The 23940-nt window shown below is 44.4% G+C and overlaps 1 protein-coding gene across 2 annotated transcripts; it reads right to left on the bottom strand.

Annotated features, from left to right (window-relative positions):
* Nucleotides 1-5844: 5844 nt before the first annotated feature.
* LOC138769146 (speedy protein 1-A-like) lies at nt 5845-15433 on the bottom strand. Of its 2 annotated transcripts, XM_069947403.1 has the most exons (8): nt 15278-15433; nt 9108-9128; nt 8652-8701; nt 8310-8389; nt 7612-7670; nt 7411-7493; nt 6930-7098; nt 5845-6833 (listed from the first exon to the last, which is right to left on the bottom strand). In XM_069947403.1, the coding sequence occupies exons 3-8, from the start codon at nt 8699-8701 to the stop codon at nt 6585-6587; spliced, it is 690 nt and encodes a 229-aa protein (XP_069803504.1). In that variant the 5' UTR covers nt 9108-9128; nt 15278-15433; the 3' UTR covers nt 5845-6584. The 2 variants fall into 2 exon arrangements, with proteins under 2 accessions (XP_069803504.1, XP_069803505.1); XM_069947404.1 differs by lacking the exon at nt 9108-9128 and having other exon boundaries at nt 8652-8703.
* Between the last annotated feature and the right edge of the window lie 8507 nt (nt 15434-23940).

Here is a 23940-nt window from a genome sequence, read left to right as displayed (position 1 = left end):
TGATACAATGGGTCTGATTAAATTGTAAATGTTTTGATGTATTCCATGTGTAGCACTGACTTTCTTAAGCACATAAATATAAGTACACACTTGATGCCTTGCTGACTTTGCTTCCTGTATGTGCAGGTATGAAGACCTTGCATTATAATTAAGGATAAATAATTGAGAAAGTCTGAGGCCCCATTCATATGTCCGTGTCAGATTTTACTGACAGGAAATCCAGATCAGGCATCAAAAGGCTTCAGGAAAGCATCAGTAATCAGTATTTACCTTCAGGAAACTATCAAGAAGCCATGAATGACCTTCAGGATTTACTGATCCTAGTGTATTGTCTCACAGTCTCCCTTTCCTGTACCATGCCACCATCTTCCCCTCTGTTCCGTGCCACTGCCCCCCCCCCCCGTGTTCCGCACTGCCGTCTTCCCCCTGTGTACCGTGCCACTGGCTCCCCCTAAGTACCATGTCACCACCTCCCCCCTGTGTAACGAGCCACCCTCTCCCCCTTTTATAGCATGCCACCCTCTTTCCCCTGTGTACTATGCCATGCTCCCCCCTTGTGTCCTTTGTCATTCATGTGTCCATGTGTTATTCATGTGTCTATGTGTCATTCTGCCATCCTGTATTCTATAACAGAACTACAACTCTTATTATGAACTGTCAATAGGGTTTAATGGGGCTTGTAGTTCTGCAACCTGGATGGCCACAAGCTGCAAAACTACAACTCCTACCATGAACTGTTAGTGTGGTGCGTTTCTATGATTAATGGATGCTATTAGTTCTGTTGTACAGCTCAGCCAAAGATGGTATAGTTGTTATGCACAGTGCTAGCCCAGCACACAGGTATGGTGGTAGTACCTGCTTTATGTTGTGGCTGGGTGTAATCCGCAAAATAGTCGGTGACCGGTCGGGTTGTGATGGCTCCCTTGGGTTCTTGTGATGGTAGTCCTGAGTGCCAATTGACCCACCCGGACTATCGGTAGCACCACCCACAGAAAGGGGAAAAATAACCCAGGGTGTGCGGTTTGTGTGAATGGGTACTGGTGCGTAGGAAAGGAGTGCCAGTGATATACAAATATAACAGCTTTAATGTGCAGTCTCTTTACAATACAATAGTACAGTACAATACACTTTTGTAGAAAAAACTGAATCTTTACACGGACTTACTACTTAAACTTGTTTGTGCTTGAGGAGGTGCCTTGAGGAGTAGAGTAGAAGAGAGGTAGTTATAGCGGTGCTTGAACAGTTGAAAGTAGAGTAGAGTAGCATAGAGGAGAAGAGTTTGTTGGGGGAGTCCTAACCCAATGTAGCAATGTACTCTGATGGAACTTGAGAGAATACTTGTAGAGTGAGAAGTTACTTGTACCCGTGTTTAGACTTTGGTCTGACCACCTTGTGTCCTACATTGCCGGGGAGGGAAACTGCCACTAAAAATTGCAGCCGTGGATTTTAAATGTGTGCAAGGTGTGAACTGTGCTGTTACCTCTCTCTGCTGACAACATGATGTGATCCTGGTGGGTTATGCATGTTACTTCCAGGTCTTATTCCAAATTGTTGTGATTTTAATCCAGCCTGCTCCTGGACTCTTCTCAGCCCTTGTGGACGCTATGTCTGGTACTTGTAGTTCTGCAGTCCACATTACAGGTCCTGTTTCTCTGTTCCTCGTCTGACACTTGTTTTATAGCCCTCCAGTGGTATCTCCATGTAGCGTGCTGAACGCTCAGCCACTGACCACAACACTTTTCCCTCTTAGGGTGCATTTACACAGAAAGATTATTTGATAGATTATCTGCCAAAGATTTGAAGCCAAAGCCAGGAATGGATTTGAAGGAGGAGAAATCTTGGAAACCTTGGAAGCGACCCATGTGGTGAGAATAGCATGTTTATTATGTTGTATGAAAGGGCAACAATATATAAGAAGTTTTACATGGTCAAAGTACCCTTTAAAGGGAACCAATCACACACAAATTGGCCATAAAGATAAGGAAACGTGCTGGTACATCAGCCAGCACGCTTCCTAACCATCCCCCTGTCCCCTCCGTCCCATGAACATTCAGCCCGCAAAGTTAGTTTAATAGTGTCCCGCGCTGTATGCAAATTACCATGTAAGTAGTCAAGGTGGGCGGGCGGCTGGTCAAGTAGTCCCGGTGGGCGGGGGCTTCGTCATGTAGTCACAGGCTCCTGGGCCGCCTCCGGTGCTGTAATCACGCCCCTCCGGGCGTGTTGTAAAGCGGCTCCTGGTGACGTCACTCGGGGGGGCCGGCATTGCACGTCGGCCACGCCGACGTCTTTACTAAGCTGCGCATGCGCAGTGCAGCCTGAGAAGACGCTGCTGTACTGCGCTTGCGCGGCGTAGTATAGCAGCGGCTTCACCCACTGTACTGCGCACGCGCAGCTTAGTAAAGACGTCGGCGTGGCCGACGTGCAATGCCGGCCCCCCGAGTGACGTCACCAGGAGCCGCTTTACTACACGCCCGGAGGGGCTTGATTACAGCACCGGAGGCGGCCCAGGAGCCTGTGACTACATGACGAAGCCCCCGCCCACCGGGACTACTTGACCAGCCGCCCGCCCACCTTGACTACTTACATGGTAATTTGCATACAGCGCGGGACACTATTAAACTAACTTTGCGGGCTGAATGTTCATGGGACGGAGGGGACAGGGGGATGGTTAGGAAGCGTGCTGGCTGATGTACCAGCACGTTTCCTTATCTTTATGGCCAATTTGTGTGTGATTGGTTCCCTTTAATGTTTCCATTCAACAATGTTGCAGTTCTGTACTGACTACTTCTGCTGTTGGCCTCCACTGACCTGCTTTATCCTGTGTTCCTGTATGGACAATACATCATGGCAGTATCATGTGCTCTTCCTTATACCTTGGCAGTACCATATTTTGATCCACGCTTCTCTACCTTTCCTGCACACTCTGCCCCCCCCCCCCCTCCATGAATAGGAACACAGGACATAAGTGATTATACTACCAACAATACTGTGTGTGACCCCCCCCCTCCCTTACTAAACACTTGGGTCCATTAAAACTCCCACCCTAAAGCCCCTATTCGACGGGGCGACATAGAGGAGCAAACGAGTGAATATGGCCGATATAGTTCTGTGGAATAGGGCCTTACCTAGACCATGCCCTGCTGGCCCGACCCCTTGTAAGATCTGAAGTCAGGTAACCCCCTATTGATCCATACAGCCCTGAGGCTAAGGCTACAGATGTAACCAGTGCACCAGAGGCCATATGGGGGTCTATTTGAAAGCTATCTGATAGCTAGAGATGAGTGAACCGGGTTCGGGTTCGAGTCCATTCCAACCTGAACGATCGCCTTTGATTAGCGGGGGCTTCTAAACTTGGATATAGCTCTAAGGTTGTCTGGAAAACATGGATACAGCCAATGACTATATCCATGTTTTCCACATAGCCTTAGGGCTTAATCCAACTTCAGCAGCCACCGCTAATCAAATGCCGAACGTTCGGGTTCGGATGGACTCGAGCATGCTCCAGGTTCGCTCATCTCTACTGATAGCTACTCTGCATCAGGACCCTCTGACTCTTTCATTGGAAACATGTTCTCTATTGGGCTTCTATGGACTTTTCTACTTGTAGTATAATAAAAAACATAACAACAACACATTGACACAGATGTATTAAGCTGCCTTAAAATCTTCACTTTCAGATTTTTTTCCCCACAGCAACCAGTCACAGCTCAGGTTTTATATCTTAAGAAGCTTTGGTAAAATGAGACCTGAGCTGTGAATAGTTTAAAAAAAAAACAGGCAGATTGGGTTTGAGGCATCTTGATAAATCTGTTTTCATGCTGAGTATAAAAGGTTTTCATCAATTGGAATTTTAAGGGACCGATTTCTGTCCTTTTAGGCCATGTTCACACAGTGTATAAACATCGGCTGTTGTTTGACCCAGTACTACAGTATCAGCCTTATGAACATTGCTTTATTTTAATTGGAACACATACACATTCTGGTGTGCCCACGCTTCAATTTGCCATAGACCACAATGTAAAGTACAGCCAGGAGCCATACTTTACACTATAACACAGTCTATCTCGTTAACTATCAGACCTTACTAAATATAGGCCGCACAAAATAGAACTGTCAAATATTTTCTGTGGCCGCAAAGAACCATGGCCATAGTGTATACAGGGTGTATACACTACGGCCATGATTCCATAGACTGCTATTCAATGAAGCAGTGATGTTTGTACAGTATGTGAACGTGGCCTTAAAGTGAACTAAAGCCGTATTCTGGGATCCAAATTTTTTTTTTTTTATGAAAACTAAGGAATACTGACCTACCCCAGTCTCCTGCTGGCAATGTAATAACTGTCTGCAAAGAATAAAAATATGCAGGACTCTTTGAGAATAACTCATATATACTGCACATGAACAGTGCAAAAAACAGTCAGAGACACTGACACAGAAGGTCTGTTCAAATAGGATTTCTCCTGTTCTTTATTCTGGTGAAAAATGAGTATACAAAAACACATCACAACCTCTGATCATCTGACCAGCCGAACTCAGAATTTAAAATTTATTATAACTCAACCCTGACTTGTACTTCTCAATACCGTTGTTTGGAGATCTCCTTGGTCTTTATGGTGTTGTTTGGTTAGTGGTGTCTCTTGCTTAATGGTGTTGCAGCCTCTTGGTTCTTTCAGAGACAGTGTGTATTTTACATGAGCCGATTATTGGCCAGGAGCGTTGTTAGAAATGCTCCTTCGGCTGATAATCGGCCTTTGTAAAAGTGACAGCGATTAGCTGGGAAACGGGAAAATGCCGGATCTTCAGCTGCTTGCATCTTTTGAGCTGGTTTTAAAATTTATCATTATCAGCCGCACATCTCCCTGTGTAAAAGGGATGGGGGGCAATAACTGGGAAACTGAGAGCACAGGTATGCATATATTCATGCTGTCAAGTTTCCAGATCCAACAAGCAGTGCATATATACATTCTGCGCTGCTGTGTGATCTGGCATCCCGTTCTCCCGTCCTGCTCTCCAGCTACCCCTGTATCTTTAGGACACTACCTCCTCCAGAATGGTGTTTTTTTTTCAGTCTGACACAGTGCTATCTGCTTACTTCTCTGTCCGAGACAGAAACTGTCCAGAGCAGAAAAAGTTTTTCTATGGGAATTTGCTGCTGGTCTGGACACTTCCAGTCTAGGACAGAGATGTCAGCAGAGAGCACTGTGTCAGACTGAAAAGGACACATCACTTCCTGCGGGACATACAGCAGCTGATAAGTACTGGAAGACTTGCAATTTTTTTAATAGAGGTAAATTACAAATTTATGTAACTTTCTGGAACCAGTTGATTTGAAAGATAAAGATTTTTGCTTCATAACCCCTTTAACTGCTATTGACATGACAGGAGAGAACTAGCACATCAGGAGTGGTCTGACTGCTGGGACTGCTACTGATCAAGAGATTTTAGAAAAAATTTTCACCAAATGAACAGACTGGCTATGCAAAGCAAGCACTGCATTTGTTTTCCATGTGGCCTTTGAACATTGCTGAGTGCAGAGAGGGGCAATGTTCAATGACCCCCTTAGAAAATGAATGGAGCATTAGTACCGCATACCCTGGCAAAGCGTCTGAACATTGCCAAACTGACCATTGGCTGTTTGTAGACTATGAATACCTGATTAAAAGAAATAAATAAGTGCTGCTGCTTTTCATTTTCATTTGTGTAGATTATAAGTAGGTAACCCCTTTTATAAGGTCTCTGTATGCTTTTGTAGTGTGATCAGAAGTGAGAATATTATCAAAAATATATTACAGATACCGCCATATACTGCTTACACAAGAAAAGACTCAGTGACCAAGTAAGGAGGGTTAAAGAGAAATTTATTGTATGTATGTGTGTATGTATGTGTTGTGATTGTTACCTCCCATCACTCACGAAGAGCGTACAGCAACACACAGGACAGGAAAAACCCCCTGTGGAGGAAACCTGCAGGGAAGCCATGGCCACTGTATTGCCCTTCCTCTGGCATTCTAAGGGAGGATAACACTATATATCATCAATCATTTAGTTGGGGCTGTGTAGAGAGAGTGTATATGTTAATTTGTGTCAGTGTGTGTGACTTTTAAAGGGGTTTTCTACACGAAATGTACTGACGAGCTATCCACCGGATTGCTCATTAGTCACTGAATTACCGACACCCGACACCAACGTCATTCAGTTGTTCAGTGACCCTACTACACAGTAATCAGCCTGTCTTAGTGCATTGTGTAGTGGTGATGATATGTAACTGCAGCTCAGGTGACATTCAAGTGAATATGAGATGAGCTGCAGTTACACATTGTCACTGCTACACAGTGACCAGAGACAAACATCATTCACTGTGCAGTGCGGGATGCTCAGCTGATCAGTGTGGCTGCCGGTTGTTGGCACCTCGCTGATCAGTGACTGATGGGATATCCTGTTGATAGCTCATCAGTACATTTTTCCTGGAAAACCCCTTTAAAAGTACTGTGTTGGTGTGTTGGAGGGTAAAGGGAATGATGTGTTTGTGCATGCATGTGTTTTACATTACCTGCTCCTTTGGGTCATCCGTCATGGTCTTCTTAGTCGAGGATCTCAATCGATGTTCCAGGGTCCACTGCTGTGTCGATCTGGCTTACGATGTTACCGACCACTTTCCACCTGCATGGATACAAAACGATGTTCCTGCAGCGAGCGCATGAATATGGGTAACCCCATGGGCCTTGGACTTTGAACTCCCATGCGCTCCTCCTCCACCAACGAATGGCCCAGCTGTGATGGGGACGCCTCTGTCGCATCCATGCCCAGTGGAAAGGGTCCTGTGCCATGATCTGGAATTAAATAATTTATGATTGAATCATCTTTTCATGAAGGATTCATAATTATAGACTACACTTCTGGCTATACATATTTTTTTGATTACTAACCTCTTCACACGTGGTCTGGTCAATCCAAGCTCTGAAGTCCATCCGGTAAAGCAAATAGTTCCGTTGGTCGTGCAGCTCTTCCTTCCGCCATTCCCAGGATCTTCCTAAGGCCCACGCGTAGATCTCGTATCTGAAGTCCTCATCTTCTTCAAACTGGTTCGCTAGATAACTGAAGAAGAGAAAGTGAAGTCATGGTTTACTATATACTTCCATATCAGTGTAAAAGAATCTTGTATGGATTTAATAATAGTAACAATGTGAAATTATGTTGATATGAACCTATATGGTACAAATGCTACATGCTAAAATCTATAGGCTTTTTATGCTTTCTCTGCATATAAATATTAAAATACCCTTTACCTTTCTCCTATGTAATAAACATAATTGTTTTACAAACTATGATGGAAAAGCTGACTTAAAGCATCAGATTTACAATTACTTGACAGCATTCCCTTAGACATATACACATGAATAAACTCACAGGGATGCAAAAAAGTATTCTTTATACTCCTCGATGGTCAGTCCAGCTCTCTTGAAGTACGCGAGGGTCATTGCTAGCAGATACTAGTAAGAGAAGAAAAGAAGTTATGTTTTAGCTATAAGTGGTGATTATATTTCTATGTGTAATATTACAGGACCACCATCCTCACACACACAATTCACCCAAGCAGTATATAAGTACCTTGTCCGAGATCCGAAGGCAGATGTCCTTGGCCAAAAACAGTTGGATGTCCTCGTCGTCTAAGAAACAAGTTGAATAAAGGATTGTTTCAATTCAAAACAGTTTTTAAATGACAAGAAGATGAATGGACTATACGTATTTCTGTCCCTTTGATTGTTGTCAGGGCACAGCACAGTACAAGCAGCTGTGTCTCTATCTGTTCCTGTTGCTCAGCCCTATTCCCTTCAGATGGCGGGAAATCCTAATAGATTATCTGGTCTCTGCAGTTTTGTATAAATTGATTGTCTGGGCTTTGTCATGTGACCAGCATTACCGGGCTTTATCACAGGTGTTTTTCTTATAATGAATATGGCTGGTAATGCTGATCACACGGCAAGGCCCACACAGTCAATTTAGGTAAATGATGGAACACATCATTGAATCTGCTGCAGATCCTGTATATTGTGCTCTATGGCTAATTGAAGTGGGGGCACACCTAAATGTGCCCGCATTCCAATTAAAATGAAGTTATGTTCATACGGCCAATACTGCAGTATCAGCCGGGTAAAATTCTGAGACATCGGCTGTTAGTTGACACAGCAAACAGTGGCCCTGTCAAATAATGGCCGATGTTCATGCCATGTGTGAACATGGCCTAAAGCAGAAGAACTACAATGGATTGTCTGGTCTTGATCATTGGGAGGGGCAGGGAATTTTACCAAGCAGGTTCAGGAATGCAACTATTTCTTCTGGCTGCAGGTCGGTGTCCTTCCTCCTCTTCATGATGGTGGTCATTGATCTGTGATATAAAAAATAGATTTTACTGTCAGAATTCCAGCGATACAAGATACAACATAGCATAGGCTTGTAAAATTATTGGACAATTTATTAAAAAATAAAAATAAAATATCCATTGTAATGTAAGGAGAATATATGACCTGTCTTTGGCTAAGAGGAAGTGATGGTAATATAATAGATGAGTGTTGTGCTGTGAATAGTATATGAGATGATATGTAATACAGTAAGTGTTGATTTGCAGTGATATAAAATCTTGTACTTACGTCTCCTCTTCATAAAGGTCGATCAGTTCTCTCTTCCTCTTTCTCGCCATCTCTTAAAATGAAAGGGATATTACCATGAATATGTGGGAACATATTACATATATTGTATTGTATTACAAGTCTGTTAAATATTTTTTTTTCACCCTATATGCATGCCTTCTGATTAGTTTACCAGCCAGATAGGGGTTAAGTGATTATACTGTATATCCCAACTTAACCCCTGCCTGGCTGGTAATTTGAGCAGGAGGCATGCATACAGGGTATACAGCCTGCTAAATAACAACAGGCACTGCCCACTCAGGAGCAGAAGCTTGCTGCTCTTGAGTAGGAAACCCTGTTTGGATTCTCTTCATTATAATAGGGGTACCTGTTCCCCTATTTTGTATGTGTGTGTGTGTTGTCCCTCGCTGTAGTAACAGAAAAACTGAAAAATCTACAATATATGAGATCAATTACCTGGAACCGAAGTCGCCTCTTCTAAGCATAAAATAAGAAACAGTAAAGAATTGGTTATTATAAGTCCATTATTCTAAGAAAAATAATGCAAATAATAAATTCATCAATTCATTTGCTTATTCTTTAAAGTGACACTGTCAGCCCCTATTTGTATTTTGACTGCCCTCCACAGGTGTAAAGGGTAAATGTTACAGCTTTCATTACTTATTTTATACCACACCTCATTGTGCTTGTTCTGGTAAAAAGTCGTTTTTGTCACTTGTGGATTGGTATATGCGTGACGTCATCACCACATAGGCCCCGTCCCCAATCTGGGGGGGTGGGGCCTTGAGCTTTAGGCTGGCCCTTCCAATAGCTGCTGAGGGGGCGGGGCCTATGCAGCGATGATGACATTGATGGGGGCAGGGCTAAGTTATGCTAGGGGCGGAGCGGTGTGGCACAAATGCCGCGAGGCCCCGCCCACATATACCAATCCACAGGTGATAAAAACGACTTTTTACTAGAACAAGCACCATGAGGTGTGATATAAAATAAGTAATGAAAGCTGTAACATTTACCCTTTACACCTGTGGAGAGCAGTTAAAATGCAAAAAAGGGGGTGACAGTGTCACTTTAAGTTTTTCATTGCAACACTTAAATAACATATTAAATTTATTGTACAGGTCATTTTGTTATTTCATTTGTGGCAATACGAAATATTTTAGTGAGTTTATTTCACTATTTTTGCAAAACATTCTTCAAGAATGAAATAAATCATGTTTGTGCTCTCATATAAATGTCCTAGTATATCATTAATGTAGCCTAATATTGTAATTTATTAAGGAAGTCTGGCAAAAAATTTTTTATTAAAGTATTTTATTGACCCCCCCCCCCCCCCCCCCCCCAAAAAAAAAAAAAAAGTTATAGAAATCACCAATATACACCAATGTTTTTTCCCTGCACTTACTACTGTATCAAGGCTTCACTTCCTGGATAAAATGGTGATGTAACGACCCGACTCCCAGAGCTGTACGGGCTATGGCTGCTGGAGAGGATGATGGTAGAGGGATGCTCAGTGTCCCTCCAGTACCCTGTGTCCCTCACTGTCCTTCTGCCATCACCCTATCCAGCAGCCACAGCCCCAGTGTCGGACTGAGGTACCTAAGGCCCAAAAGAGCAAATGATCCTTGGGGCCAACGAATTAAGAACCCGCGAGACACGACATGCTGACCCCGTCCTTTCCTGGATTCATCTGTATCTGTAACAAATTCCTTGTGATAACTTTTTCAGACGAACTAAAACTCTCAGAACACCCTACATTTATACAGCTCTCAGGGTATGCTGGGAGTTGTAGTTTCTTAGTGGACAACCCTTTAATAAATCACTGTGTATAGAGTCTCCTGGTGGCTGCAATCTGTGGGTGACAACCATCAGCCCTGAAGGTCCAGCAATACATCTGTCTACAAAGGATTGTACTACTGTACTACAACTCCCAGCATATCCTGAGGGCTGCAGACTGTCAGTAAATGCTAGGAGTTGTAGTGCCTGCAGCTGTTGTAGTTGGGTCCTAGGTGCATTATACAGTGAATGCTTTGTGCAAGATCTGAATACATAGATCTGTGGGGGCTCAATGCAGGGAAGTGACCCCAGAACATCACCATACTGTCCCACTTACCATATTATCACCATACTGTACCTATCTATCACCGTTCTGTCACACCTTCCATATTACTACCATACTGTCACACTGTTACCATATTACTACCATATAGTCACACTGTTACCATATTACTACCATACGTCACACTGTTACCATATTGCTATCTTATAGTCACACTGTTACCATATTACTATCTTATAGTCACACTGTTACCATATTACTACCATATAGTCACACTGTTACCATATTACTACCATTTGTCACACTGTTACCATATTACTACCATATAGTCACACTGTTACCATATTACTACCATACGTCACACTGTTACCATATTACTACCATACGTCACACTGTTACCATATTACTCTTATAGTCACACTGTTACCATATTACTACCATACGTCACACTGTTACCATATTACTACCATATAGTCACACTGTTACCATATTACTACCATATAGTCACACTGTTACCATATTACTACCATACGTCACACTGTTACCATATTACCATTATACCGTCACACCGTAACAAAACCCAGAAAACCAAGAACATTATTACCAATAATACCTGTATATAAGGAAAAAAATATATTATCACCTCACCGTGACCACCAACAATACCACCACATAGTGACTAAGGGGTCATTCCCACATCTGTAGAATTCCATCTGTACACGGTAAGCGTTCTGCAGACTGGTCCTGGGTGCTCCCAGCGTCAGGATTGATTATGATGTCGGGAGCTCCTAGGCAGTTTAAAAGTTCGCAGTAGTGTACTGTGCTGGTGGCGGGCCGTGTCAATACACTACCGCAAACCATACACTGACCCATTTAGACACCAGGCTCTGCACACTATAGAAGTGGTTACAGTGCAGTTACTAATGACTCACAGGTGACATCTTCTTTGCTTTCTTCTCAGCCATCATGAAGACTTCTCTGGCCACAACTCTGCAGGGGAGTAGCTGGGGGTGACTGGGGCAGGGGGACAGTTGGGGGGGACAGGGGCAGAGGAAGCAGCTGGGGGTGACAGTGGGGGAGCAGCTGGGGGTGACGGGGGGGGGGGGAAGAAGCTAGGGGTGACAGGGGCAGAGGAAGCAGCTGGGGGTGACAGGGAGGGAAGAAGCTAGGCGTGACAGGGGCAGAGGAAGCAGCTGAGGGTGACAGGGGGGGAAGCAGCTAGGTGTGACGGGGGGGGGGGGAGCAGCTGGGGGTGATAGGGGGGAAGAAGCTGGGGGTGACAGGGGCAGAGGAAGCAGCTGGGGTGACAGGGAGGGAAGCAGCTAGGTGTGACGGGGGGGGAGCAGCTGGGGGTGACAGGGGGGGAAGAAGCTGGGGGTGACAGGGGGAGAAGAAGCAGGGAGTGATGGAGGGGAAGAAGCTAGGCGTGACAGAGCAGAGGAAGCAGCGGGGGTGAAAGGGGGGAAGCAGCTGGAGGTGAGAGGAGAAGCAGCTGGGGGTGACAGGGGAGATCAGTCAAGGGGAGAAGCTGGGGGTCACAAGAGGGAAGCAGCTGGGGGTGAAAGAAGGAGCAGCGGCGGGGGAAAGCATCATCACTGACCCTCACTGAGCTATAGCTTATGCTCCTCACTGGGTCAATCACAGTGCTGGCTTTGGTCTGGGGGGGGGGGGGGGGGGGGGCGCCTGAACACTAATGCTGTCATCTGAGTGGGTAAGTGAGGGCCCAGCCAGATGACAGCATTGATAGAATGTTGCACTATAACAATGTCAGGGGGCCCAGCTGCCTGCGTGGCAGTCGCGTCGTGAAATCACCATTTTCTCCAGACTTCTCCTTTAATTGTTGCTTAGGTACATATACATTATTGATTGACAGCATCATTTCTAACACTTTCCATTGTGGACTATTTTGTTTGGATTGGTCCTATGTGATATGTAATAAAGTAGATCCAGCACTCACAGTTACTTATTCCAAGAGATGCATATACAGCCTAAGGCCATGTTTACACAACCTATGGTTAGCATAAATCACGGACGTTGTTGCAATTTGCAACATCGGCCATGATTTATGCTTTACATATGTTGTATTGTACACCCCGTCCGGGATCTCTAGCAGCGCCTCAAAAAACTGACATGTCAGCGGTCGCAGAAAACCTGTCAGCAGGAATTCGGATGAGGGCGCACGCATCCAAATTCAGAAGAAATATAGATCATCTGGCCAGTACTGCAGTACCAGTTGGGATGATCCTCTCTGACACTGGCCGTTCTGTGATCTGGCTGGGTCACAGAACGTCCGAAGTCTTACGCCATGGCCTAAGGGTACAAACACAAGTACCGGATCCGCAGAGGATTTCTTGCTGCAAATTCGCAGCGTAATCCGCTGCAGATCCTTTCCTGTTGGTTTCTATGAGAGGACATATTGACATCCCACTGTAAGTATGTAAGTGACAGCCCGGTTAATCCCCCGCCGGCCGGAGCATACTGTACCTGCTCCGCGTTCCAGCTTGCATTGGGGGTTCCCGGCTGGACGTCTCCCTCAACAAATCAGTGCACTGCCCTGTTGCAGCACACTGATTGGCTGAGGGAGGCGTCCAGATGCCGGGTGCCCCCAAAGCAAGCCGGAACGTAGAGCAGGTACAGTATGCTCCAGTCTGGGGGGGTAACGGGGCTATAACTTACATACTCACTGCGGGATGTCAATATGTCCTCTCATAGAAACCAACAAAACGGGATACGCAGTGGATCAGGTTTGTGTGTTTGTACACTAATGCTAATATTCATTAGACTAGAAATCAAGGGGAGCCTCAGTATCCATAGTGCTGCATGCAGCAGTGCTAGCCATATCTAACTGTGCTGAAACAGGGCATGAGCAGCCCTGCAGTTTCCAACACAGCAGACAGCTATCTTACCCCTTACTAATGCCGCTCTTTGTAAAATGTACCAAAAAAATAAATAAAAAAATTAATGTCTTAAAAGTTATATAACTTTATGTAAGAAATGTGAAATAAAAAGTACTGTGACTGTATCTGTAACATGTAGATGGATTTCTTTTTAATTTATTTCTTTTGCATTTCTATTCTAATTAAACGCTATGGGGGAGATTTATCAAACTGGTGTAAAGTAGAATTGTCTCAGTTGCCCCTAACAACCAATCAGATTACACCTTTCATTTTTAAAGAATCTGTGAGAAATGAAAAGTGGAATCTGATTGGTTGCTAGGGGCAACTGAGACAATTCTACTTTACACCAGTTTGATAAATCTCCCCCTATGTGTATGTACATAGCCTAATATACTGTATAATACTAAGTCATATAATAATAATAATATAAAACAATAATAATAATATATGGTACTCATAAGTCTTGGGTTTTATTCTTTATTACTATGGCGCTCCAGTGTGCTGTTTATATGTAAGACACATTTTATAGATATGCTAATTATCCTGTTTGGTGCACTGGGGGCGTCCTTTACCCCTGCCCGCTCCTCTACTAGTATTCTTTATTCATTAGGGGGTGATGAGAAGCGGGCAGGGGTAAAGGACGCCCCCAGTGCACCAAACAGGATACTCTGCATATCTATAAAATCTGACATATTAACAGCACACTGGAGCGCCATAATAGAGGGACCATGGACGTCTTTGTATAATGCCCTACTGGCTGCCCAAACCTACTGATAGATTCCCTGTAATAATTGTTCTGGATATTACTATACTGTATAATTACTACATCACCATAAAGATAAGAAATGAACCACTCACAATTGTAAGTTGAAATTTTTTTTTTATTAATGGGAAAAAAAAATACAGTGAAAACATAAATACCATAAACAGTGAGCCACGACTGCTGATACATAAACCAGTAACAAGGGGGACTCAGAGTGGGGGAGCACTTACTATGGTACAAATAACAGATCACATAATGTGCAGTACAATAGCAGCATAGTACATGAGGTAATACATAACAGCAGGATTACAGGGAAGCACAGACATCAAACTGCAGGTGCAGAACAGAACATCTGAGAAGTACATGAGCTCTACCTGTAACCAGGTAATAATTACTGAGGTCCATGCACACAGCCCCCGCCCTGATGTATGTTTCTTCGAGGGGTACGAATTACTAATACACATTATAATAGACACAATGGCGGAGATAGATTGCATTGTCTTATAATAACAATGTCCTCTGTTGCCCATAGCAACCAATCACAGCTCATATTTAATTATACTAGAGCTCAATAATATAGGAAAGCTGAGCTGTGATTGGTTGCTATGGACAACAAAGAATATTATTACTATAAAAGACACAATGGGGGAGGTATATTACAATGTCTTATAATAATGTCCTCTGTTGCCCATAGCAACCAATCACAACTCTGCTTTCATTATAGCAGAGCCCATTAGTATAGGAAAGCTGAGCTGGGATTGGTTGCTATGGGCAACCAAGGACAATATTATTGTAAAACAGCTTGATCAATCTCCCACAATTACTTTTATAGTTACATATAACAATAGATTAATAATAATGGGGATAAACATTGCCAAAAATCACCAAGAGAATTGTGCTGCTACTTTACCTCTGAAGACTTGTAGACGGTTGGTGATGTCTCTCAGGTCGCGCTGATGTACAGTCGGGTCTCCTCTTCCTCCGCAGAATACAGGAAATACTCACAAAATCGCAAAATCAGGAACAAAATGAAGCCGGTCTGTTCTCCAAAGGAGCAATCGCTGACTGGCAACGGGTGATGTTGTTTGTTTATCTTTCCATCGAAATCCTGCGATCCTATTGGCTGATGCCGGTGACAACCAGATCCTGTGATCCTATTGGCTGATGCCTGCAGCGCTAAGATCCTGCGATCCTATTGGCTGATGTCTGTGGCACCTATTATGGTCATTCTACCCATCAATGTCTATGGCAAAGACCACAGTAATGCCATGCAGCATTTATATTATAAGACTTCTCAGTTACTGCTAGAACCTGAGGATATCCTTATATTTTTCCTCCGTGTGTCTGTAGTGGGAGCTGCCATGTTGGTCTATAAGTTTCTTTGGCTAATTCAGAATAAGCAAGGGCAAAAGTCATGTCTCCAGGCATTGCCTAATGGGCAACAGGTTTCCAAAACTGATGCCTGGAGGTATATATAACATTGATCTGTTATGTTACAGGGTCAGGGGTGACGTCTGAATTCATTTTGGGGTCTTATTGTCTGGACTTCTTTCTGTAAAATAACTGGTTTGGAGAATTCCTGCTCCTACAAGGACCATAAACACCTTGGACCTTCTTGTACAACATCACATCCTCTCCTTCAGCCACTCCTCGAGACATCGCATAACAGCGAACCCACACACGCCTGACCCTGCAGAACATCGCATAACAGCGCACCCACACACCCCTGACCCTGCAGAACATCGCATAACAGTGCACCCACACACCCCTGACCCTGAAGAACATCTCGTAACAGTGCACCCAGACACTCCTGACCCTGCAGAACATCGCATAACAGTGCACCCACACACCCCTGACCCTGCAGAACATCGCATAACAGTGCACCCACACACCCCTGACCCTGCAGAACATCTCTTAACAGTTCACCCAGACACCCCTAACCCTGCAGAACATCTCATAACAGTGTACCCAGACACTCCTGACCCTGCAGAATATCGCATAACAGTGCACCCACACACGCCTGACCCTGCAGAACATTGCATAACAGTGCACCCACACACGCCTGACTCTGCAGAACATCGCATAACAGTGCACCCACACACACCTGACCCTGCAGAACATCTCATAACAGTGCACCCACACACCCCTGACCCTGCAGAACATGGCATAACAGTGCACCCACACACACTGACCCTACAGAACATCTCATAACAGTGCACCCAGACACCCCTGACCCTGCAGAACATCGCATAACAGTGCATATACACACGCCTGACCCTGCAGAACATCGCATAGCAGTACACCCACACACACTAACCCTGCAGAACATCGCACCCACACACCCCTGACCCTGAAGAACATCACTTAAAAGTGCACCCACACACCCCTGACCCTGCAGAACATCACACCCACACACCCCTGAACCTGCAGAACATGACTTAACAGTGCAACCAAACACCCCTGACCCTGCAGAACATCTCACCCACACACCCCTGACCCTGCAGAATATTGCACCCACATACTATACAAATAAAAAAAAAAAAAAACACCCCTGACCCTGCAGAACATTTCCCTCAATGTGGTTTACCTCCTGCTGCCTCATTAACAGCCCGGGAAACCAGCTGCCTCACAGCTTCATAGTTACAGTGCAGGGCGGGCGAGCGGGGGCAGGATGGATGGGTAAGTAAATTTATTACAGTGACTCGGAAAGCAATGGCGATTGGTACTGTACGAGACAGCACCAATCGCCATTAGTGTATGGGGAAAAGATGGCGCCGGTGCCACCCCCATGATTGCCGTGATGGGCCGGCCGGTAAAAAAAGTGTAAAGAAAAAGTTTCCCCAGGTTTTGCACCCTTCAGCTAGATAGCTGAGGGGTGCAGAACAGGTGTGTATAGTGTAGGTGCACTATACTCACATGATCTGGGCGCCTGGAGCGAAGATCGGCGGTCCCGCGGCGTCCTCTTCTCCGCATCATCTAACTTTGGCTCCCGTCGGCTCTTTGTCGTCTAACTTCGGAAATCTTCGGCTCTTCGGGCTCCCTGGTCATCTAACTTCGGAAATCTTCGGCAGCTTCACTCTACTGCCCCCTAGCGGCTGATCAGTATATATTGTACACTGATCAGTTGCTTTGGGGTAAAAAGAGTGTTGTTTTTTTTTCAAATTTTTTTTTTGCAGCTGATCAGCAACTCCTCCTTTTTGGCGTATGGGTTGTTTTCCTCCTTTTTTTCTATATCCTACCGCCACTGTCTGCTGATAAGTACCGCACACGGCATTTATCAGCAACTCCTTTCTTGGCGTTTTTTTTTTTTTTTTTACTGTTAAAATTTTTTTTTAAAAAAACTACATTACACTACACTACATGAAATAAAGTTTTACACTTCACCACTACACATTTACATACCCCATATACCAATCTCCATATAAAAATAGCCCCCAGGGTGTTTTCGGCAGCGGAGGCATACGCTATTATTGCCTCCGCCACCGAAACAGTGAGGATGAATGGGGGGATCCTTATTTCCTCCATTCATCCTCATTATCATCTTCCAGTGACGTGTCTAAGGGTAGCATAGCGTATGCTGCCCCCCAGACACGTCTTTTCCGCCAGAACCTTCCCAATAAGAGATCACGGTATGGCTTGAAATTCTACAAACTCTGTGAGAGTACCTCAGGGTACACTTACAGATTTTAGAGGCTATGTGCACACGCTGTATCAGACCGGCCTTTCCGTGACCCTGATCGTACTAAATACCGGCCGAGTGATCTTTCGGGCCGCGGAGCTCTGAGCCCGCATCAGAGCTTCCCATAACCCACAGTGTAAACTAACAGGTCTTTCTGCGTCCGGAATTCACTGAATTTCGCCCGCAGAAAACTGACATGTCAGTTTTATCCGGCGCCACATGGGATGCCGGACGGAGTGAAGATCTTGTCTTCATTTTTTCATTTTCACAAGGGGTTAAAAGATAAAAAATACTCAAAATGTGTAGAACAATTTCCCCTGAGTACGAATATACCCCACATGTGGACATAAAGCGCCATGTGGGTGCAGGGTAAGCTTTCAAAGGAAAGGAGCGCCATTTGGCTTTTGGAGGCTGGATTTGGCTGGAATGGATTTTGACGGCCTTGTTAAAATTAAAAGGCCTCTGTGTTGCCAAGACAGTTGAAACCCCCCACAAGTGACCCCATTATGGAAACTACACCCCTCAGGGAATGTAACAAGAGGTGAAGTGCCCGCCACTGGTGACGGGCACAAATATGGAACAATGTGGCGTGAAAATGAAATATTACATTTGTTACACTATAATGTTGGTTTAGCCTTGAATTTTTCACAAGGGGTTAAAAGAGAAAAAAAGACACAATGTGTAAAGCAATTTCCCCTGAGTTCGTAAATACCCCACATGTGGACATAAAGTGCCATGTGGGTGCAGGGCAAGCCTCCAAAGGGAAGGCGCACCATTTGGATTTTAGAGGCTGGATTTGGGCTGAATGGATGATAAACGCCATGTCACATTGACAGAGGCCTCCTGCTGCCAAGACAGTGAAAACCCATTCTGGAAACTACATCCCTTAAAGGGGTTGTCCGGCGCTAAAAAAATATTCACAGAATAACACACATTACAAAGTTATACAACTTTGTAATGTATGTTATGTCTGTGAATGGCCCCCTTCCCCGTGTCCCACCATCCCCACCCGTGTACCCGGAAGTGTGGTGTGCTATACATACCTGTCACGTGCCGACCACGGTCTCCGATCCTCAGCAGTGACGTCTTCTTCGGGCGGCCAGCGGATCTTCCCGAGTGCTGGCCGCCCTCTGCAGCGTCATCCAAAGCTCAGCCGCGATTGGCTGAGCATAACTGTGAGCGGCTAAGCTTCGGATGACGCTGCAGAGGGCGGCCAGCACTCGGGAAGATCCGCTGGCCGCCCGAAGAAGACGTCGCTGCTGAGGATCGGAGACCGTGGTCGGCACGTGACAGGTATGTATAGCACACCACACTTCCGGGTACACGGGTGGGGATGGTGGGACACGGGGAAGGGGGCCATTCACAGACATAACATACATTACAAAGTTGTATAACTTTGTAATGTGTGTTATTCTGTGAATAATTTTTTAGCGCCGGACAACCCCTTTAAGGGTACGTTCACCCTTAAACAGCAGATCCGCAGCAGATTTCATTTAAATAACTGAACACAGCATCAAATCTGCACTTCTGCTGCGGATCCTGTAGGTGTGAACGCACCCTTAAACTCTAAATGCAAAAATAACCCCACAAAATGATGGCAATCTAATGTGTTTAGTTGATATTTCTTTTTCTATTACATTTTTTTTCAACTGGCACCACCCCTAATAGTGTGCGCAGACATATTGGTACCTTGGACTCCTTCTTCTGTCAGGGTACATCTTTATCCTGTAATAAAACTTCTTTTGTCGTATTTTCTTTTATTGCATAATTTCTCAATATTGTTGCAAATTAACCCATTAGAAACCTCCTGTATAATTTACAGGTACACAAGCTGGAATTCCATTTACAGAAATGACACATAAGTATCCTGGAAGAAGGTTCTATACCATGTATCACGGGACAAGTGTAACCGCAGCTTATAGTATCATCACCATTGGATTTAGAGTTTCTGATAATGGGATGCTTGGAAAAGGCGTCTATGTCAGTAGAGATGCACAGAAGGCTTCATGATATCCACTGAATCAGAAAGATCAGAAAGTGGTTTTAAAGCTTTCTCTAAAGGTAGAAAAAGTTAAGAAGAGTGACAGTCAGCTTCACCCAATGCGGCTAACCTGGCATGACCATGGATATGACAGTGCTTGGGTGCCTCCAGGATGTGGCATGGTTGATAGTAACCTGGAAGAAGACTGTATCTATGACCCTCACAGGATAAGGGTGACAGACATTGTGAGTGCTCCTCCTGAACACATCAACCCTTTAAGAAATTTAATTGCCACAAAAAGATGAGGTGAAAGAATGGTCAGAAGCTTGGATGTGCACTGATGAAATCAGCTTACTAGAAACTTGCTCTAAATGGAATCACCTCAAGTATAATGGAAATTTTAGCCTCGGAGTAAAGCTACAATGAAGCTGTGTGTTATTATGTACGATACCAAGAGTTGTACATTTTCAGTAACACAAACTGTTCTAAACATTTTTGCAACCTCAAGACTGCATGTTTGATTAAAGAGTAAAGTGTGAGAGATAGGAGGGAAGTCTTGATTTGCCTTTCAGGAACACTGTGGACCATCAGTAGCAGACAGACTTGCAGCTTCACAGGCCAGACTCTCTTGGGATCTCTCTCCTAAACAAATAACATACTAAGCCCTGTCCCCAATTCCTGTGTTCTATCCTGATCTAGCTGTTACTAGAGACAGATTTCCCTTAACACCAAATAGTAAACAGCAGACTGCAGGAAAAGGAAACACTTAGTGGCCAAAGCTTTAGACCTGTTTTCGGGGATAAAGCGACATTATAGGTAAATTAAGTGATTTATGAATATGTTAGAAATCACATGGGCCAGAGTGTAGTTGTTTGAGGAACAGTGAGCTTTTTTTTTTTTTTTTAACAAAACATGCCAAGAAACATGGGCATAATAATAACAACAAACTAGTATTTTATAATTGCTGACCAGCCAATGATTTATTTACTGTACTGTGAAATTAAATGTGTTGACTTTTATTTTAATGTATTTTCCTCTTGAAATATGTTTGAACAAGATACTTTAAATGTAACGTGTCACATTATTTTAAAAAATGTTGAAAGTGTTAAACATTTTTAAGTATTTAATTGTGTATATTTTTTTTCTTACTCATAAGCAAACAACAACAATTAGCTCAATAAATTTCCCAACGATGTCCACCAGGAAACAGGTATTAATGGCAACGTGTAAGAAAAAGAAAAAGTCCCTCTTTGCTCTACAGTTGTGAGATCATCTTTCCTCCTTTCTCACAAGGTGCACAAACATTGTGAATTTAATACTGTATATTAACTTATGGAAATTCAGCAGACCGGGTACAGCAGAGAGAAAGTTCTTATAGTAATTATGTGCATCATAATAACTCCAAATGATACCAGTAGTTCTTGTAATAGACAAAATCCCAATGGGGGGCATTTATTAAGTCCGGCGTTTTTTACACCGGACTTATAAATGCCCCCGCAGCTCCGGTGCTACGGAGATTTATGTAGAGGCGGACTGCCTCTACATAAATCCCGTGCGCGCCGGTGCGCACCGTTTTTTACACCGGACTTATAAATGCCCCCGCAGCTCCGGTGCTACGGAGATTTATGTAGAGGCGGACTGCCTCTACATAAATCCTGTGCGCGCCGGTGCGCACCGCCGAAAAACCTACGCCAGCTGAGGACTGGAGTAGGTTTTCGGCGTACATTTGGGGGGAACGGATGGTAAATCGCGCGGACTCTGAGTCCGCGCCCTCCGTTACGCCCACTACACGCCCCCTTTCCGCCCCCCTGGCGTACTCGGCGGAAAGTGCCAATTTGCCAATATTTTATTCGCAAATCGGCCATTTGCGAATAAAAAAATACGCAAATCGGCACTTTTCGCAAAAAAACATCCGTTCGCCGGATGATAAATGTGGCCCAATGTCTTTTCCTTCTGTATACTGATGATAATACGTATAATACCTAATCTGATACAATGGGTCTGATTAAATTGTAAATGTTTTGATGTATTCCATGTGTAGCACTTACTTTCTTAAGCACATAAATATAAGTACACACTTGATGCCTTGCTGACTTTGCTTCCTGTATGTGCAGGTATGAAGACCTTGCATTATAATTAAGGATAAATAATTGAGAAAGTCTGAGGCCCCATTCATATGTCCGTGTCAGTTTTTACTGACAGGAAATCCAGATCAGGCATCAAAAGGCTTCAGGAAAGCATCAGTAATCAGTATTTACCTTCAGGAAACTATCAAGAAGCCATGAATTACCTTCAGGATTTACTGATCCTAGTGTATTGTCTCACAGTCTCCCCCTCCTGTACCATGCCACCATCTTCCCCTCTGTTCCGTGCCACTGCCCCCCCCCCCCTGTGTTCTGCGCTGCCGTCTTCCCCCTGTGTACCGTGCCACTGGCTCCCCCTAAGTACCATGTCACCACCTCCCCCCTGTGTAACGAGCCACCCTCTCCCCCTTTTATAGCATGCCACCCTCTTCCCCCTGTGTACTATGCCATGCTCCCCCCTCGTGTCCTTTGTCATTCATGTGTCCATGTGTTATTCATGTGTCTATGTATCATTCTGCCATCCTGTATTCTATTACAGAACTACAACTCTTATTATGAACTGTCAATAGGGATTAATGGGGGTTGTAGTTCTGCAACCTGGATGGCCACAAGCTGCAAAACTACAACTCCTACCATAAACTGTTGTGTGGTGCGTTTCTATGATTAATGGATGCTATCAGTTCTGTTGTACAGCTTAGCCAAAGATGGTATAGTTGTTATGCACAGTGCTAGTCCAGCACACAGGTATGGTGGTAGTACCTGCTTTATGTTGTGGCTGGGTGTAATCCGCAAAATAGTCGGTGACCGGTCGGGTTGTGATGGCTCCCTTGGGTTCTTGTGATGGTAGTCCTGAGAGCCAATTGGCCCACCCGGACTATCGGTAGCACCACCCACAGAAAGGGGAAAAATAACCCAGGGTGTGCGGTTTGTGTGTATGGGTACTGGTGCGTAGGAAAGGAGTGCCAGTGATATACAAATATAACAGCTTTAATGTGCAGTCTCTTAGAAGTACAATACACTTTTGTAGAAAAAACTGAATCTTTACACGGACTTACTACTTAAACTTGTTTGTGCTTGAGGAGGTGCCTTGAGGAGTAGAGTAGAAGAGAGGTAGTTATAGCGGTGCTTGAACAGTTGAAAGTAGAGTAGAGTAGCATAGAGGAGAAGAGTTTGTTGGGGGAGTCCTAACCCAATGTAGCAATGTTCTCTGACGGAACTTGAGAGAATACTTGTAGAGTGAGAAGTTACTTGTACCCGTGTTTAGACTTGGGTCTGACCACCTTGTGTCCTACATTGCCGGGGAGGGAAACTGCCACTAAAAATTGCAGCCGTGGATTTTAAATGTGTGCAGGGTGTGAACTGTGCTGTTACCTCTCTCTGCTGACAACATGATGTGATCCTGGTGGGTTATGCATGTTACTTCCAGGTCTTGTTCCAAATTGTTGTGATTTTAATCCAGCCTGCTCCTGGACTCTTCTCAGCCCTTGTGGACACCATGTCTGGTACTTGTAGTTCTGCAGTCCACGTTACAGGTCCTGTTTCTCTGTTCCTCGCCTGACACTTGTTTTATAGCCCTCCAGTGGTATCTCCATGTAGCTTGTTGAACGCTCAGCCACTGACCACGACGCTGTTCCCTCTTAGGGTGCATTTACACAGAAAGATTATTTGATAGATTATCTGCCAAAGATTTGAAGCCAAAGCCAGGAATGGATTTGAAAGAGGAGAAATCTCAGGCTTTCCTTTATGACCTGATCTCTGTTTATAGTCTGTTTCTGGTTTTGGTTTTAAATTCTTTGTCAGATAATCTTTCTGTGTAAATGGAGCCTTAG

Source organism: Dendropsophus ebraccatus, chromosome 12 (assembly GCF_027789765.1).
Source record: "Dendropsophus ebraccatus isolate aDenEbr1 chromosome 12, aDenEbr1.pat, whole genome shotgun sequence".
NCBI lineage: Eukaryota > Metazoa > Chordata > Amphibia > Anura > Hylidae > Dendropsophus > Dendropsophus ebraccatus.
Note: the sequence above shows the minus strand (reverse complement) of the source record. Positions and strands in the feature narration are given on the sequence as shown.

What these genes read in the sequence shown, in the direction of transcription:
- LOC138769146 (XM_069947403.1), bottom strand. Translation starts at nt 8,701, where the DNA reads ATGGCGAGAAAGAGGAAGAGAGAACTGATCGACCTTTATGAAGAGGAG. An exon ending in TGCATTCCTGAACCTGCTTG is followed by an intron (nt 7,671 to 8,309) that starts GTAAAATTCCCT and finishes CTTGTTTCTTAG; the next exon opens with ACGACGAGGACATCCAACTG. An exon ending in GCCTTCGGATCTCGGACAAG is followed by an intron (nt 7,494 to 7,611) that starts GTACTTATATAC and finishes TTCTCTTACTAG; the next exon opens with TATCTGCTAGCAATGACCCT.